The following is a 17,152-nucleotide window of genomic DNA, read 5'->3' on the forward strand; positions in this document are numbered from 1 at the left end:
CACCACCGGGGCAGTTTGGCACCACAGAAGGGCCGCAGACACTGTGCAGCCCCATTTGTAATATCGATAGCGCTGGCGCACATACTGCGCCAAGGCGATCTTGAGTGGGCGTTCCCTCATTTGCATGGGCGCGTGCCTCATGCACATGAGGGAATCCAGTTGCCTCTGCACCCGTGCTGTATTCCAGGCATGCGAGCAGAGGCAAAGAAGCTGTCAGGGGGCGCTCTGAAAGGGTGCCACTTAAAAAGGTGGCGCACTATCAGTGCGCCTCCCGAGAGCAGCCCTCTGGAGTGGGTTAAAGGAGGGTCCTATAGAACCCCTTCACATCTCCTTGCAGGTGGGTGAAGTCACTGACTAGTTCTCCAGATATAAATGGATTCGTAGAATGGGGCATTACAATACAAACATTATTTGAAGAAAACTAAGAAGCTATAGCTAAAAATAGAAAAACAACCAGAAAGTACAGAATGAGCAGTGGGAGCAATAATCTACAGAAACATAGGTTGACAGTATCATTTTGAGTAATAACTTCTGAAGACATAACAGCCTCAGGCAAAATATGATCCAATTATAAATGCATATCCTATCTGGGCAACTAATGACCCTACACATTTGTAAAGGATTGTATTGCAGATATAGCACCAACTATGACTAAATAGGTCAATTCATCAATGTTTGCATGTATTTAGTATTTGTATAGCATGAAGCCAGCCAAAGGTCAGTAGAGTACTGTACAGAGTCAAAAGGTAAGCATACAGTCAGTGAGTGACTGGAGACGTATCTGCATTCTGGAAGCACAAGGGCACTGATACTGCAGTGTGATCTTAAAAAAGCGACGTCTTCAACTCTTTTCTAAACGGAAGCAATGTTGGGGGTGTTCTCATGGATATGGGGTTGAGGTTCCCGATCCTGGGTGTACAGATGGAAAAGGGCTACTGACTCGATTTGTCTTTTTTACACTTGCTACTCAGCAGATAGCCTTGCTGATGAGGGGTGAAACCCTGAAACCAGTCCCAGGATGCTTGTTTCCAGTCTGTCCATCAATTGTCCTTTTTGCATTTGTCACCCTGAGTGGATGGGTATGCCCATAGGTGGGTCCTGTGCTCTCCATGCCACTGGAGTCAAGCTAGCCTGGCAGATGAGGGGTGAAAGCCTGAAACCAGTCCCAGGATGCTTGTTTCCAGTCCAGGGAGCACCTGGCTTGGCAGTTCATGTTAGACTGTTCCCAATGGGAGAAGGGTCAAGATTGATTTGCATATGGCTGGGATTAAACTGGAATGACATGGGGAGCAAAAATAATGATGGTTTTAGGCCCAGATGTCAGTACTGGGGTGAATGTTTGACATTGTTCAACATTCTGTTCATCAATTGTTCTTTTTGCAAAGATAGGTCAGGTCACACCAATCCCCAAAAAACACCAATGAAGATTTGCCTGACCTCAGCAATTTCTGTGCAATCACCAAAATCCTGACACTAGCAAAGATACTCTAAAAATGTGTACACCTACAACTCCGCAAGCACATTGAGAATATCAGCGCCTTGACCTGTGCCAATCAGGCTTCAGAACGGGACATAGCACTGAATTGACTCCAACTCACATTGTAGATGATGACCTGAGATTGCTTGATCATAATGAACACTGCTTGCTCATACTTCTTGATCTCTCTTCTGCATTCGACATGGTAAAACAGGACACATTTATTGACCTTCTTGAGAATAGGATGGGGCTATCCAGTCCCATTTTAAACTGGTTTGACTCATTTCTTCTTAACAGGGCTCAAAGAATCAAAATTAATCAAACCCTTTCTGACATCACCCCAGTCTCGACTGGAGTGCCTCAAGGTTCCACACTCTCACCCACATTATTCAACTTATACATGGAACCTTTGATCGAGAATCTGAAACAATCTAACATTCTTTACAACATGTAAATGGAGGACAAGTATACCTGAAACTTTCCTCACACGACGATAACAAAATTCTTAACTGAACCCTACTAAATACCCGACAATGGGTAATCCACAATCACCTCATGCTCAACAATCAAAACTGAATTCCTTCTGCTTGCCCCCTATGACCACTCTTCCCCCATAGAAGAATGGCTCATACAATTCACAGCCCTCAACTGTGCGCCCACGTTATCAACTCTACTAGATCACTTGGTATCTCATTGGACAAACACCTAAATATGCAAGATCATCAGTGCAACCACCAAGGGAGCCAATTATCAAATGAACACTTCAAGAAAAATCAAACCATTTCCCCCCCCAGCTGACTTTGTGTGCAGTCCGAGCTCTAGTCATCTCCATTTAGATTACGTGAGTGCTACTCTTGCAGGCTTACCTAAAGCAAGGATGACACCACTAAGGGCTACCTCAGCTGATAGGCTCATCAGGGGGTCCTGAAGATTCGACCACATCATACCAGAGCTAAACATCTAAAATGGCTTCCGTTTGAAGGGAGGATCCAATTGCAGATAGCCTACATGACACACAAGGCCCTCCACCACAACACTACTGTCTACTTGGCTAAAAAACTAACTATCTGGTGGCAGCTACAACACAAGAAGCGCTAATTCTCTAGTGCTCAAAACCCAGAAGTTCAACAAAAAGACAATTTATATCCGTTCCTTCTCCGGTCTAGTCCCAAGAATATGGAATGCTCTGCCTCTGGATATCATGACAAACAGTACGACAAGCTGCTTCAAAAAAGTAAAAATGCTCCTTTTGAATAGATTCCTCCATTAGCACACCTAAAGTGACCTGGCTTGGCTATTTTCTTGCCGACACCCTTGGATCTTGATTTTACCAGGACCTTTGTTTATACCATACCTGTATTGACGTTTGCTTATTCCATTTTGCATTTTCCCCTGCATGTATGACTTGACTGCTATTTGTACAGCGCTCGGATACCATGATGGGTCATGTTTGCGCTATATAAAACTTTTCAAATAAATAGATAAATAAAAATCAAAGAATGAGTGAAGTGTTTAAATTGTTGAAGGTAATTAAGTGGTTTCAGCTCCTTCCTTAGTAATACGCAATCAAGAATTTGCATAGCAGAAATAATTGGAGTATCTGAACAGGTTGTATATTGAGTATTATATGGTTTGTCTATCGTCGTTACTCTTTAAAGTATATGTCAAACGACTAGGCAACCTCCTACATTTTCAGTCTGTAAATTTCTATACCTAAGCTGATGATAATCAAGTGCTGTTCTAACTAAAAAAGTATTACAAAAAGACCGGAGAAAAGAAATTAAAATGCTAGAACAGATTCAGGATTTTCAATGAGTTTAAAATCCATTCATCCCGATTAGCGGAGATATCCGCTTTTGATACCGTCTCGCGCTTGAGCATGGTTCAACAGTTACAGCATGTTGGAGTGAGTGGTACTGCTCTTCACTCCTTTCTCACTGATATGGTGCAAATTATCAGCTGTGAAGTATACAAGGTCAAGGCTTTTAGTCTTCTGTGCAGGATGCCGCATGGCTCATCTCTCTTAGTCTGACCCGTTTTAATCTAGAGGTGCTGCTGTTAGGTGCAAAGGATTCCATCTGGTCCGATGCCACGTGGCCGGAGGTTTGTGGCCCACTACCAATTCCAACGAAGTCTGCCAAAAATCTTGAATTTATTTTTGATAAGGCTCTCAATTTCAAGTTGCAGGTTGGCCGCACCATTAGCACTTGTTTTTTATATCATTAAGGCCTTAAGGAAAATGTTTCCCCTTTGTTCCTTCTGAAATGTCTCATTCAGTAGTCATCGCTTTGATTACCTCACGATTGGACTACTGTAATGCACAGTATCTGAACATCTATAGCTCATCCCTTAAATTCTGAATGATCCACAATGTGGCGGCACGCCTCATCTTGAAATTCCTAAGCGTGTCACAGCTAGAGAGGGTATTCATGCTCTGCACTGGCTTCCAGTTAGAAAGCCGCTAAACTTAAAGTGCTCTGTATGGTCTTCTTGGATTTACATCAGAAGGGATCTAGGCATCTAAACTCTTTAAAAATGGTACCAGCCATGCACACATGTCAGATTATCCCTTGACGGAAGGCGACCATTCCTAGTTACTGTAAAGTCAGATAAGGAAGACGCTCCCTCTTGGCTGCTGCAGCTAAACTTTGGAACTCGCTGTCTGCTCGTATCTTGGAGGCGGAATCTTTCTCCCAGTTTAGTTAACATTTGAAAGCATAGCTCTTTTCCTTGTAAACTATACCAGAGCTTCTCAGGATCTGTTTCAATCGCTACTTTTTGTCTCAGCACCTTGATACCATTTAGTGCGCTTTATAAACTAGTTTTTAATCTTCATTTCATTTTCAACTATTAACACAAAGATAAGGCAACCTACCCAAAATTTAAAGCTCACTACATTGGCACGATCCTGGAGGACAAAGTGAAGAGTTTGGATATTATATTTGATGCAAGAATGTCCTTGAATGGTAATGATAATTTCCATCACTGTGTCATCCAATTATCACGTAAAGCTTTTGAGAAAGAGTGAACAGCTCCTAGAATTACATAATCAGGCCACTGATTGTTTTGCCCTTTATATTGGCACTACAGAAGTGAACCTTAGGAGGCTGAAAAGGCTCCAACATTCTACAGCAAGAGCCATTCACATTCAGGGGCTAAATATTCTGCATGCAAAATGTAGAGATTGGGAACATTCCTGTATTAGACAGTCTCAGTTCAAAACCTGAGCACTGGCTGTTTATTTCAGTGTTTAAAGCTTGTGGTGCCTACATAATAAAGTTTGAGAGAAGAAGCAAAACATCCATAGGAATTTGATACTGGATGCATCAGGAGTTATCCCTTCTGGACCATTATCATTTATCAAATTAACAGACCTGACAAGTTACTTTCTCTTAATTGAACGTTTTAGGTACAATTCAGTTGGTTAGTATCGGATCCCTAACTCAGGTATACAGTGCCGTAACATGAAATATAAATTCAAGAAATCCAAAATATCTGACAGTTTTTTTTACAAAAAATCAATATAACCCTGTTTAATGCATTTTCATCATTAAGGCTTAATTATATTTATGGAAAAGTCTACTATGTGTATTGTATGTATATTCGTTTCCAAATCTCTTATTAAAAGAGACCAGACTGTAATGCACTCGTTTTAGAAAATGTGTTCTACTTTCAATATTACAATTGGTAATAATTTAAAAAATGTGCATTGAGTAGGAAATTTGAATATAACTGGAACACAAGACAGACTTTTTTTAATAGGCTGTAATCCTCGCGCAGGGCGCACATGAAGGTTCTACTGTTCTGCCACAATTTAATAAGTGCACCTCAAGCCAATGCCCAGGGGCGGGGCTGGGTGGGAAGTAGTAATACAAAAGTAATGCTGGTGATCACTCAAAGAAGCTATTCAGAAAACAGAAATTCTTTGCATATCGACTGATAAGTCCTTCAAATACAAATGGATCGGAAGAATGGGGCACTACAATACAAACCTTTAATGTATTTAATGTAGGCAAACTTAAAACAGACTTCATTGCGATAAGGTAATACAGTCTCTTCTCCTTCATACTAGATCACATTGATGTACTTTTCCATGCAGTGCCTTGTCCTTTGAATAAATAATGTGAAATGCTTGAAGGCCTATTAGCTTAGGTCTGAGTTTTACACAGCAAGTTCTTCTGTTCAACTTCCAATAAGTGAAGCAGATCCGTAAACCACTGTTAGTGCCACCACTTTCAAGTGATAAAGAGAATTTATTGTCCTGTCTGGTCTAAAAAGGATGCTCACCCCCCTCTGTGACTAAGGCAAATACTTTAACACTCAATTGAGCATTTTGCTGTCAACCATTTTCGTATACAAAACAGTGATGGGTGGAATGCTTGAATTAATCTCAGCCATTGATAATCACTCGGGCCTCATCCCAATCCATCGTTATTTTGCACACCATGCCACCTTAGTTTGGACCCAGCTATATGCAAATCTGTCTTGGCCCTGCTCCAAGCGGAACAGTCCAGCTAGAGCTGCTAAGCCAGGTCCTCCATGAACCGGAACACAAGCAACTGACGTCAAACATTTTCGAACAACATGGCTGCCAATGTGTTAATCTATAATTCATGGAAAATTATGTCAATTTTGCATCTGTAAACATTTCCAAATAGTGAATGCTGACTTGCTAGCATTGCCCATGCAGCCCTAACTATTGTTATTACAGCAGTGTCATAATGTTACTTCACTGGCATAGTGTTACTTCACTATCATTTCAGAATCTGCTATTAAGACCAAATCATCTAGGTAGCAGAAGTAAATTTGTTTTCAATTGAGATGACCTGACATCACTGCCATGCACCTGGAAAGCATTCTGGCGGCATCCAACTCTAGGCCACAAGGGAGGAGTTTGAACTAAAATGTTTTTTTTTGCACTGCTAATCTCAGAACTTTCCCATGCTTTCTTTGGGAATGCTCTTTCTGGTGGATACTCTAATCACAGAGGTCTTACCTTTGGAATATTCACAAGACTGAATCAAGCAATTTTTTCATAAAACAACTCCCACACATTACTAGGTGAAGCAATGCGACTCTGCGTTGACTTAGTCCCACCCTTGAAGTGACAAAGCAGTGCCACATATAAGCACCACCCTTGCTCTGCCGTCAGTTTGTTGCTTGACTTTTTCCACACTCTTGGACACAGAGCACAAAATAATTGGATTTACCGGAGGGTGTATGTCTAATTTGGGACCTTTTAGATGGTAAAAAGAGACCTCTCCACAAAATGGGGAGGTGGGAGGGAACTGAGGTATCTACAGTTTTAGTATCCACCAGACACAAGATTACCAAAGCTAAGAACTTTTTTTCTGATGGAAACCATTATCTATAGATTCCTTCCTTTTGGAATAAATATCAAAGTAATAACTGCCAAGGTGGAGGGCGCTCTGACCAAAATGTCCAGCAGGACCAAACTGGTGAAATGCCATTCCCATTCGATGTGGCTATCAAGGCAGTAGAGCTTCGTAAACATGTGCACGGACGCACACATTGGGTCTGGCGGACATCAAGAGCAGCCACCCCAAATGCTTGCTCAGTGACCGCATCCTTGGCCCTGGTGGAATGGGTCCTCAATCTTTCCAGGGGCTGCTTTTTGTCCAATGCATAGCAAACCTTAATCTAAAGGAAGATCCACCTTGGCAGAGTCTGTTTCTGCACCACCTCACTTTTGCACCTTTCTTTGCCCGAACGAAAACCACAAAAACTAACTAACTGTTCCTCCAGTGGTCTTTTGGGGTCAGGATAATGGGGTCTCTCCTAGGGGAAAGGCTGGGCAAAGAACTTTGGGAGGGTGATTGATTGCCAAACATGGAAATAATTCACGACTTTCAGTTGCCCTATTTCTCAGCACTAATTTGTCCGCAAAGAAGGTGAGGTAGGGCTTTTGCACTGAGACAGCTTGGAGATTCCTCATGCGAAGAGCTTAAGTGATTGCGACAAGGAAGACAAAACAAATAACAGTGAATCTGCTCTAAGGAAGAACAAATGAGAAATGTCAGGACCACATTAAGGTCCCACTGTTATCCTGCTATGTTTTCACAAAGGGTTTGGGAGTGATCCTTTAATAAACTGCACCACTACAGACGATTTAACTAATGAAGGCTGCTTGGTAACTGAAGCAGGTCCACATTGTCTGATAAACCTTAAACTGTGCCCACTGCAAGGTCTTGCTGGGCCAAAAAAGAACACATCCAACAGCTTGGCTTGCAAATGGTCTGTCCTGCAGACCCCACACCATGTCACAAATTTGACCCAGCACCCAGTGTTAACAGACTTTGTGGAAGGACGCATAGCAGCAAGGATGACAACCACGTCGTCGGATGGCAAATCAAACGCCATCAACTGCGGCAGCTCTATCACCATGCATGGAGATGTACATTGAGCAGGTTTGGGAGCTTGCACTTCTTGCAGTAAGATGAACAGATGCTCCTTTGCTCCTCTGAAAGCTTCTCTCTTGTGGAAGAAGGCTGCTGTGGGTTGGAAAGGAATGTAAGAGCATAGACCTGCTGGGGGATTTGGAGGAACAATTTGTCCAATATGAGGATTGCCACCCAGGGAGAAAATGTTGAACCCTGCCTTCCACATAGTGGTTGTGCACCACTAAGGGCAAGGTAAAGCAGATTGGAGACTGATGCCATAGGGGAGGTAACTGGGTAGAGCAGTGCACCTAGTGATCTGCCCATTGTCTGCCTGGTCTACCGCCCCAGCCACAAAAGGATTGGGATAACTGAAGTGGAAACAGAGGTGCTTGGCGTTGCATATACGCCCACCCCCTGGATCAGCCTCGGAAGTGCCGAAACAGATAAAACTGCCTGGCAGAGGTCAAGTTGCTTAATAGGCAGGCCCCTTCAACAGGCATAGCCAAAGGGATGCTTGCACCTCTCCAGAATAAAAGTGGAGTGCATCCATATATGGCAATGGAGCACCACACTAGTGCCGACTGCTCAGCCATAGCAATCAGTAATACCTAGGACATCATGAATCATATTTAGCTCCAACTAATAATGACCGCCCTAAACTCTTTCAGAATGGCTGCTGGCAAGATCTTGCTGGCCATGTCTCAAAGGGTATGCGTATATTAGCAAACTAAGCAAAATGCGTTTCCAACTGCAAAACTAGATTGGTCTAAGAGAACATTGGTTTCTCAAACATTTTCTACTCGCAGAACAGAGCTTCGGTCTGCATTCGAAGGTGGGGAAAGAAAGGAACTGGTGTTGGCATGCAGGGGTGCCACTTATGTGCAGCTCCGCTATGTCACTTACAGGGTAGAATGAAGCCAATGTGGAGCCACATGGTACCACCTAGTGGCATGATTGAGAGGTGCTCAGAAAAACATCAGGATCCAGCCCGGCCCCGGGGGTATATTCTAAAGGTGAGAAAATTGCGATTAGAGTATCCATCAGAAAATGTGCACGTTGTAGGCCTATGGTGTGCATCTGATCTGCCTGTATAATCTGCAAAAAGATCTGGTGTAAAACTGACAATTAATGTTTCTTTTTTCGCCCACTTGTTGACTGGTCCAATATGATTCTAGACACTTTTCTTGTTACGAGAAGTACCTTGTGTAAATTCACTTCTTGCCACTAGTTTTAGCACTTTTGTTTGGAATGTTTGTTGGATTAGGAAAACATCCTTCAACAGGTGTTATAGATTGCATTGCTTGGTCACTGCTGGAAGGGCAAATGGAGGCAATTGTCTGATCCTCAAAGTGTAACCACTCCTAAGAACAAACAGATATTTTCTACAAACCTCCCAGATGCAGCACTCTAGATGTGTAAGGAAATACACTGTGTGAGCACTGCTAGCTGTGTGACCACTGCTAGCAGTTTTCTGCCACAGGCTAAAAGCATTTGCTCTCCCCTCCACCATGAAGGCTTTGGTGGTGATACACTGGGCTTTGGTGCTGCGGCTGTTGAGGCTAATGTTGTCAAATAGGTAGATGAGCTGACTTCAAGGGCATTCAGATCCACGTTTCTTTTAGGGCTCCTTTCTTTCCAGCCTTCAATATATCTACTTCTGACCTCATTTGGTGCTTTTCACATCAGCATGAATGCCAAACACTGCAGTAAATGCAAAGAAAAAAGTTACTTGGCTTCCGTGATGATTTTTATGATAGATGCATAATTGTGATGTGGATTATTCACCATAGAAATCTTTACAAGGATGAGGCATTTTCTTCTGCAGTACCTTACCCGTCATGAGCTGGTGAAGAAGCAGCAGCTTCAGCCAAACTGATGCCAGCTCAAAAAACAGACGAGTTACTCAAACAGAAAACACTACGGAAGGATATAAACCGTCTCAGTGGATGGTATTAAAATGGACAATGAGTACTGTGTGGAAAGATCAAATATTAATCCAGAAGATCCTCATCCAAAGTTAAGTAAATGGTCTTTCAAGCAGCTAAAACCTCCCTACAGCTTATTATCTTAGAAAGACTACTAAAGCAGTTACTGTGCATGAGGCGGCTGTGTGTACCAGAACCATGATTCAAATCAACAATTGGTTGGAGGCGCACTATTGGAAACTGCCTCCAACATTGCATTACATTTGAGATTGTAATGCTTAGCAAATGTATGCACAGATATTCATGTGGAAGCTTGAGAGATATCCAGAACTGGCACTCTTCTCAAGATCACAGAGGCAGTCACCTCGACCCTTACTACCTTCAGGCACCTCTTTCTATGCTTACTCAGAACAGAAATTCATTCCCAAGACAATACTGTCTGGATTTAGTCTATTTGCTTGATCCTTCCAACACTTTCATCCCTAAAAACTGTAGAGAAAAACGATTAGTTTGCCCATGTAGTCCTAGAATTTTTCCCAAAGCAGAAGAAAGCTACCTCTTTTGTTCGGTATGTGCAATCTCCCTTCTGCCTTGGAGCAGTGATGTTGAAGGAGGCAAACCAACATAGGCACGGAAAGCTAGAAGAATATATGCAAAAACGCAGTTTCTGCTGGTAGACTGCAAGCACATGCTGCTCAGGGAGTCTGCCTTGAAGTTCCCTGGGACAGAAGACGTAAAGAGGATCATATCCATTACTCTCAGGGTCAGAACCCCAGCGTCACTGCCTCTGTGCAAAAGGGTCTAGTACCTCGTCCTTCCCACTTGTTGACAAAGTGCAGGGACATCGTGCAGTCTCCAGAATCCCAGCACGTATTGGCAATGTCAATCGATCCAGTTTATAACTGAAAGCAAACCATCAGTCATTGGTGAGTTTTGGTGCTCAATGAGTCATCATATGTACAGTGTGTTGCTCATCCTTGCAATGGTGCATCCATTCATCCACACTCTGACTTGTTCTTGCAGCACACGCTTACCCATGTACAATTAAACACACGCACACTCCACAGGCGTTTGCAAAATAAAATAAGAAAAGCAGAAAAAAAGGAGTTGCTATCTAACCATGGCAGGGAAATGATTGCATAAAAAATAAATTAACCTGTGCTGCAAGCGGCCACCTTTAAATGGTGTTGTGCACAGTATATTGTTGTTTAAAATTTCCAACATAATTGCCATATTTAGAAGCACGTGTTATCCATCATAGAGTGGTAAAACAATTACACTTTGCCCAATACCTTTCCAAAGGGGTTACTTAGTATATATTCCACCAGGTGGCAACTAGGAATGTTATTGTGCATAGTGTGCTATTGTTGTTCTGACTCAAGCTAGATGATATCATGCTTTCAAATTTGGTGGGCATCTTGGAATCGTAAAGCAATGATACACTATTGACAGTACTAGTCCAAGATGGCCACCCTGTTTTGAACCAGTGGCTATGCCAGATGCAGAGCACTGCAGATGAATTAGGTAACAGGCATGTGGCCTGTAGACCTCTTTGGGGAACTGCAGAATGCTCTACTATATAAATACATAAAAGGAGAAGAAAATAATGAAACCGAGAGTATAAAATTAACAAATGGGAAACTGTTGGACTGTCTACCAGTCCCAGAGCTGAAGTATACTTGTTTTCAGGAAGAAAAATCCCTTTGAGCTCTGGGATACCGATGTGGAACATGGATTGTCACCACAAGATCACACAGGTCTGTCCTCATCCGGTAAGGCCTACAGTCCGGCCTAAATGGCTCACCAACTGAATAGCGAAGAGCACTAAAGAGGGACAGTTGCAGACCTTAGTGGGAATAAAAATGAGGGATTCTGAAGCTACCCAAAGAAAGGTTTTCCTTGTAACCTGATGTACCATTGCATGGGCCCATCCTCTACATTGTACCATTAAAAAAAACAAAAAGGCCTGATAGCATTAAACCAAAGAGACACAGAAATTTAATAGAGCCTAAATGTCTGTTCAGAGGGAAAAGAGGTACCCAACTACAAATACTCTGTACTCGATCCAGGAGCTGGAAGACAGGGCATTCACTGGAAATCTTAAATTGTGCAAAAACATGATTGTGTTTCAGACAGAAATACTTACACCAGTCATTGCCACAGGAAAAATCCATGGATACCCTGCTTCTGGAAATTCAAGGCAACTACTGAAATGACTGTTGTGGAGACTCTGGGTGCTCAAACTGTGGAACCGCAAACAGAAAATGCTGCCCTTCCACCATGTATCGCAGACACGCCCTGTATCACCCTGCTATAGGTATATGGAAGCATTGAAACTAGAGGTCAAGCCTGTCCTCTAGCTCCTGTAGAATCAATGCCACAGTCTCCATCCTGAAGTTCTGCTTTTGAATGAATCAGTTAAAATAATATCAGATTCAGTATCGGATAAATGTCTCCAGTCTCTTCTTAGGCAATGGTAAACGGCTGAAATAAACTCCTCAGTCCACCGGGAACAGGAAAGCTCTTTCAAGGTCCCCTTTCTGTACCAAAAAAGTACCTTGCTCTTCAAGATGTCTGTAGAAGGTAAGAGATACATTGAGAATGTGGGACATGAGGAGATTCTGCAATAAAGGTAGAAAACCAGTAGCAGTCATAAGTGGTGATATTCCCTTTTAGCCATAACCTTGGCAACCTTATCACTACTGTGGAAGTGCATGTCTGTGAGATGAACATTTCAAGTTTTATTGTTGTGGGTGTGGATGACAAATACCTCTCATGCATCTACTGTCTTATCCTGTTTCTACCTCTTTTTCGTTCAGCTAGCAGCCATGGAGTAGCTACTCCTATAGCAAGAGCTTGGGCATAAATACCAGTAGCATGTTGTAGCCTCTGAACTTGTGGTCCTGCAGGTAGATGGCCTCACATGGAATGCTAATGTTCAAGAGCAAGCAGACATTTTTATCCCCTAAATATTCTCCTGAGCGATATCCACTTTCTCCACCAGAACAGTCACTGGCCATCGAAAGCCACATACAGAGGCCATCTGGGAACATCACCTGGAACAGGAGGACAGCCCTAATTTCCATCAACATGGGAACAATGTCAACTACGGACACATTGGAATGCAAGGACTACTTAGACACGCAAAAACCATCCAAAAGATCTAGAAGGAACTCTCCTTTCAATTTGTTAGGTTAGTGTGCTACCATCAACCCTGCCATTTTGCCAAAAAAACATGTTAGTATCAAAGGAGTATGCAAGAGGCAGCAGCCTCATGGAGGTGAACAACTTTCTGCACATGTGGTCTAATTTTTTTATATTAACTGCCAGGGCCACAGACAGGAAGGATTTCAGTTTAGTCCAGGAGACCTGTATTCCAACACTTGGTTTACTAGCACCCTGGAAATGCACTGCCAGTGGGTAATGCAGCTTGTCTCATGTGAACATAGGGTCTAGTTGAGTGTAATTAAAAAACAATAGAGGCATCATCAATTATTTAGAAGTGGTCATTGTTAATCAGACGTCTTGGAGGTCTGTCAGTCATAAGGCAAATGTTGGAATTTGTTCAGGATCATGCTAAGAAAACAAACCTGTATAAGCTGACAGAGGCACTTAAAATTAGAAAACTCCACTTTGAGAGTATTATCCACCCCACTGCCATATCAATTAGCAAACTAGCTTAAAAATCTAAGGGCAGAATCCAGTTACCCACCTCAGCAAGTTGTTGTCACTGTTAGGCTTATAAGACCACAATGCACACAAATCTGAGTTTAAAGGTGCCCCTATCACTGTAAATTCCCCGGAGCGTTCTTAGCCCTGGTTTCCTCAATACAGTGACATTCTGTCATACTTGTCCTAGCTGTGTGAAGGCTAAAGTCGATGAGGGAATCGGGAAGAGCTGCAGGACAGAGTGCCCAGGCCCATCAAAAGCACCATGCCCTGCATAGCATTAACTCCTTAGGATCCAGAACCATTTGATCCTCATTGATATGGTGCTGATGTTACAGGAACGAGCCAATGGCATAGCTTGATCCAAACCAAGTCAAAAATCCATTCACAGTGAGGGGTGTGGTACCAGAAGTCATAAAAATGTGAAACATGGTGGCCCTAAAGGCCTTCACCTCTGATGCACTCAAATTCACAGAGAGGAAAGTGACCTCACAGTAACGGGAGTCTAGTGTGTTTGAACACACATCTTTACAAATATGCCACCTTGACAGCAGTGGAAATTATGTGGACCTCTAAGCGTCGCACATCAGCAAGGGCAATGATATGAAATTTGCGCCTGCTTGTTAAATGAAACATGAAAATGTACAGTACTTATCAATATACGCTAGTTTGCTAGATCAGTTCACTTAATTGGATTGACCCTGTATGACTGTCATTAAGTTAAAATTCAATGTTCACATTTTCAAGCACCAACACTATACAGACCTTATAAAAATTTCCATAAGCTTTCCGTATATTGATCCATTTTTTTGCAAAACGAGGGTACTTGAGCCGACTGGTGCGACACTGCATATTCAGGAATTTGCTCATATCCCAAGATCTGCAAAGGATAAGGGGAAGCAAACCAAAAGCAAACTGAGACTTGAGCACCAGGAAAATGCCAAATAAGATCTTTACTAGAAACCTGGATGCAGAAGACAAAATGTTTTAGTCTACGTATTGTTATGATCGAGAACAATACAAGACCCAAAAGGTAACAAATTCACACATAATTTTGTCATATTACATCTTCCAACAGATTCCCTAGATAATCTCTAGAATGAATTGGGCAGCTACTGTAATTTTCATATGGGAGGTGGGGCATGTAATTTGCATAAACATGGCAACCAGCTTGAGAAATTACAATGTAATACCAACCACTCGCCCTGATGGGTATAGAGGAGTGTTAATCTAAAATCAGTGGATTACAGGTTGAGCTTTTTGAAGGTTGGTGCTACACAAATTATGGAAGTACACCCACAAGGAAAAAGTACATGCTAACGGTGCACTTTAAGGCCAAAAGCGTCAGACTTCACTAACTTAATGTTATAGACAATAATTCATATGGAGGTAGTGTTGATTTCCCTTAGTGGTTTACTATTTCTTAAATCGAATAAAGCATATTCTGATCTGATCTCCCTTAGTAAAATATCAAGCAACAGAAAACAGAATTGTGAAAAAGTGCAATTACATTATTTTCAAACTTTGGATAACTCATCATGTCCACAAAAAACTAAACGTCAAGCACCCAAAAAGCCCTTAAAACCTTTTCTCAAAAACAGTTTCATTATCAGAAAGGATATTGCTAAAAGGATGCTGCAAGTGAAAGTCTTCTATTAACACATTAAAAAAAATAACTAAGCAACCAAAGGATTATGCCATTTTTGGGTGACTGTTGATTTTCGTCTTCAAATTCTCTTACTACCAACCTTATGAGATAGGACCAAAAACTTATTGACAGCAGTTAATGCAGAGCTTTGAATGGCAACTCTGTTCATGCATGTATCGTACGCAAAATGGACACATCACCCAGGTCTAGGCCTTCTTCAGTCAACTATGTAGGACAAACACCGACAAAGACAATAGAACTACCTTTTCAAGTTAAAGTGTCCGCGATTTGTGAGTCTGTGGTGGAGAGATGGATGGATTGGTTGATAGGGTAGATGGGTGGATACATTGAGGAGGGCAGATCTGAGTCAGTGAATGGCTGCTTCACTGATAAACTGAATGGATTTTGGCATGGGATATGTGGCTGAATTAATTGGTGAGTGGATTAAGGAATAGGTGTGCAGGTGTGCTCCAAGCTATCCACGGCAGCTTCTCCTGCACTCTGCATGGATTACCTACCACCTAATGTAGCTGCAGGGACTGTATTTATTTGGTGGCATGGGCAGCGGGATGCAACCAGCTGGAAGCAGGTCATTCTATGCCTCTGTAGTACACTAGCTGCTTAGCCTGCCAAGGTAGTATCAACCTGCACCCATCTCCCCACTGCAGCAAAGGGGTGGCATAGCACTATACTGGAAAAGAAGCCAAGTGGTACCACAGGCTACTGTGCTGGTGAGTCTTGTGGAAATTTCTGAAGAGGGTCAAAGATCCCAATTTCTACATCAATGGACTGATGAAATGCTACGCAGCACAACAGCAAATGCAGGTGTCTACCTGACTATCTGCAGCCTCACTAAGGCTGGACAGGCCTTTTATTCCACAGGGCATTTCACCAGTGGGATGAAGCCCTTGGAAGCTTTAGGATAGGAGCCACTTCTGGTGCCTCAGTCACTTTCTCCAGCTCCCAGAAATTAACTGTAGAAGGCATGTGATGCTTTAGGAGAGTGAGTAAGTAAGTAAGGAAGGAGAAGACAGAGAGAAAGTAAATCGGTGAAAGAAAAGAGAGAGGAGACAAGGAATGAGAATGGAGGATGGCAAGAGTGTGTGCGTGCAAAGAGATGAAGGGAGCGGGGCTGGTTTGAGCATTTTGCCAAGGCTAAAATTGGTCCTGGAGGCCAGGTCTCAACCTCGCTCACCTTAATTGCTCCTAAGTGACACACTTTTGAAAGGTCTAAGGAGAATCCCGAATGGGGTCTCATCTGACTACTGCAGCGCCAATCAAAGGGCTGTATGTCTGTGCAAGAACGACACCCCATAAGTCATGAATGATTTCTGCAATCAAGCAATGGCTGATGAATGTTGACTCCTCAATATATGAAAGTCAATTGAATAATCAATGTTTGAGAGAAGCTGAAGTTTGCTGTCGGAACATACATTATATTAGTTCTTTGAAATAGCGAAATTTGTCTCTAGAATACCCACTTGCCAACTTTTTGTTAACTTACAGAGGTAGGACTTTTTAGATTTAAAAATGATCATGGCTTAAAAAGAGATTAGATGGAGCACTAGAAGTGTGGAGGTTTTTCCTCGCCAAGACGGCTAACCTTTGAAAATATTTCATGTAGTACTATCAGGGACCCACTATGCACTAGCAAAGCTGTGGAGAGCCATCTTCCCAAGGAAAATGGGGCCAAACAGTGTATTTTGCAGTCTAAATGTATTTGCTAAAAAACAAACAAAAAAATAAAAAAAAACAGTTGAGCCTCTGCTGATGGGAAAACCAATAATCATGTCATTACTTCAGGCACCACCACGCAAAACAGAAGTGCAGAATGTCTCAGTAGCAGTAAATCCCAAATACATATAATATGCATGTGCACCCCTTGATGCACAAAAGGCAAAGACCAGTGCAATGGGTGGAGGCGGGGAGATCTGCAGCACCTGATATGCTAGGCCCACCAGAGAAAGGGCCATCATTTATTCACTACAACATGAAATAAAAACATCATTAAATAACCTGCCAGTAAGTCCAG

General features: G+C 42.4%; 1 protein-coding gene across 1 annotated transcript in view; it reads right to left on the reverse strand.

Moving 5' to 3' along the window:
• ERI1 (exoribonuclease 1) overlaps window positions 1-17,152 on the reverse strand; it is a 116,628-nt gene that overhangs the window by 6,647 nt on the left and 92,829 nt on the right. The window contains exon 6 of the mRNA XM_085641009.1: window positions 14,238-14,352. Coding sequence (XP_085497135.1) covers window positions 14,238-14,352 — 115 coding nt within the window. The remainder of the gene's footprint in view (window positions 1-14,237; window positions 14,353-17,152) is intronic.

This window comes from Triturus cristatus, chromosome 2_2, assembly GCF_964204655.1.
Source record: "Triturus cristatus chromosome 2_2, aTriCri1.1, whole genome shotgun sequence".
Taxonomy (NCBI): Eukaryota; Metazoa; Chordata; class Amphibia; order Caudata; family Salamandridae; genus Triturus; species Triturus cristatus.